Source organism: Nerophis lumbriciformis, linkage group LG29 (assembly GCF_033978685.3).
Source record: "Nerophis lumbriciformis linkage group LG29, RoL_Nlum_v2.1, whole genome shotgun sequence".
Classification (NCBI taxonomy): Eukaryota; Metazoa; Chordata; class Actinopteri; order Syngnathiformes; family Syngnathidae; genus Nerophis; species Nerophis lumbriciformis.
The window spans coordinates 15262256-15264176 of NC_084576.2; the positions used below are offsets into that span (position 1 = coordinate 15262256).

General features: G+C 56.4%; 1 protein-coding gene across 1 annotated transcript; it reads left to right on the forward strand.

The window, feature by feature from the left end:
- The first annotated feature begins 691 nt into the window (after positions 1 to 691).
- On the forward strand, positions 692 to 1921 carry LOC133571789 (muscarinic acetylcholine receptor M4-like). Its single transcript, XM_061924277.2, has one exon. The coding sequence runs from the start codon at positions 692 to 694 to the stop codon at positions 1919 to 1921; it is 1230 nt and encodes a 409-aa protein (XP_061780261.2).

A 1921-nucleotide genomic window follows, 5' to 3' on the forward strand; every position in this document is an offset into this window, starting at 1 on the left:
CTAAATAGCATGTTAGCATCGATTAGCTCGCAGTCATGCAGTGACCAAATATGTCTAATTAGCACTCCACACAAGTCAATAACATCAACAAAACTCACCTTTGTGGATTCATGCACAACGTTAAAAGTTTGGTGGACAACATGAGACAGAAAAAGAAGTGGCATAAAACACGTCCTAGAAAGTCGCAGAAAGATATACATGTAAACAAACTACGGTGAGTTCAAGGACTGCAAAAATTAGTAGGACAAAACGGCGCTCGCCAAATACTCGAATCAGTGAAGCATGTTTAATATAAACAGTGTGCTTTATAACAATTAGGGAGGTTTGTGTCATGTTTGTCCTCCTACAGAAACCATATTAAAACAAAAAAATTTTTTTTTTACCCTCAACTTTTTCCATTTTTCATACATTTTTGAAAAAGCTCCAGAGAGCCACTAGGGCGGCGCTAAAAAGCCGCATGCGGCTCTAGAGCCGCGGGTTGCCGACCCCTGACCTACTGCAAAACGCTTGTGTTGTTTTTAGAAATTTTTTGCAGATGTGTTCGTCAAAGATCCCCTTACTGACAAGAGTGTGCTGCTGTTTTCAGGAAGAGTTTCTAGAAGTTACAAAATTGCTCTGACGCTTTACTGCTCACGACCACTAGGGGGCGTGTTTTCCCCATTAACGTGATTCACTGTACTTTCAAGGAAACATGGCAGCAGACCTCGAACTCAATGCTTCCGCCTGGCCCCGCCCCCTCATGAACGCCACCTGTGCGCCAGAGGTGGCAGGGGCGTGGCCGCGTGGCCTCCTCCACCTGGTTCTGGTCACCGCGGTAACCATCTCGCTGAGCGGCGTCACCGTGCTGGGAAACTTCCTGGTCCTGCTGTCCGTCAAGGTGAACCGTCGCCTGCGGACCGTCAACAACTACTTCCTGCTGAGCCTGGCCGTGGCCGACCTGCTGGTGGGCGTGGTCTCCATGAACGTGTATGTGCTCTATGCGGCGTGTGGCTACTGGCCCCTAGGGGCCGTCCTGTGTGACCTGTGGCTGGTGGTGGACTACGGCGTGAGCGCGGCGGCCGTGCTGAACCTGCTCGTCATCAGCTTGGACCGCTTCTTCTGTCTGACCCGTCCACTCAGCTACCCGTCTAGGCGGACAGGTAAGATGGCTGCCCTGATGATCGCGGCCGCTTGGCTGCTGTCCTTTGCCCTGTGGACGCCCGCCATCATGTGCTGGCAGACATCTGGCGGCGAGCGCCTTGTCCCGGAGGACGAGTGTTACCCGCGTCTGCTCGCCAGTCCGGTCGTGACCCTCGGGACTGCCCTGCCTGCCTTCTTCCTGCCCGCCCTCGCCATGGTGGGCCTCTATGGACACGTGTCTGCCGCCAGCTGCCGGCGCCTCAGTGCGCTCCGCCATCCACAAGCGGGTGACTCTGGGACGTCCAGCTCGTCCCCACAGAGCTTTCCCCCGAAACGTCGAGGCGAGCCCACAGGTGACCCCGTGTCACAGTCTCGGCGCCAATGGCGGTTTGGCGACTTCAAACTCAGGATGCATCGGGCGGCATCCACGGGAAGTGACATGTCAGAAAGGACGGGCGTCTCGCCACGTCCATCGGGCAAAGACGACGACTCTTCCTGCTCCCGAAAGCGCAAGTCGACCTCCTCCTCGACGCGACGCAGGATCGTGGTCAGGGAGAGAAGAGTCACGTGGACCATCCTCACCATCTTGCTGACCTTCATCGTCACCCGTGTGCCGCACAACGCCATGGCGCTGGTCGCTGCCTTCTGCCACGTGCGCATCCCCCACTTTCTGTGGCAGGCGGGGCGCTGGATGGCTTACCTCAACAGCGCCCTCGACCCCGCCTGCTACGCCCTCTGCAGCGCCACCTTCAGGACCACCTTCTGCCGCCTGCTGCGGTGCCGCCGCCACCGAGCACCTTGA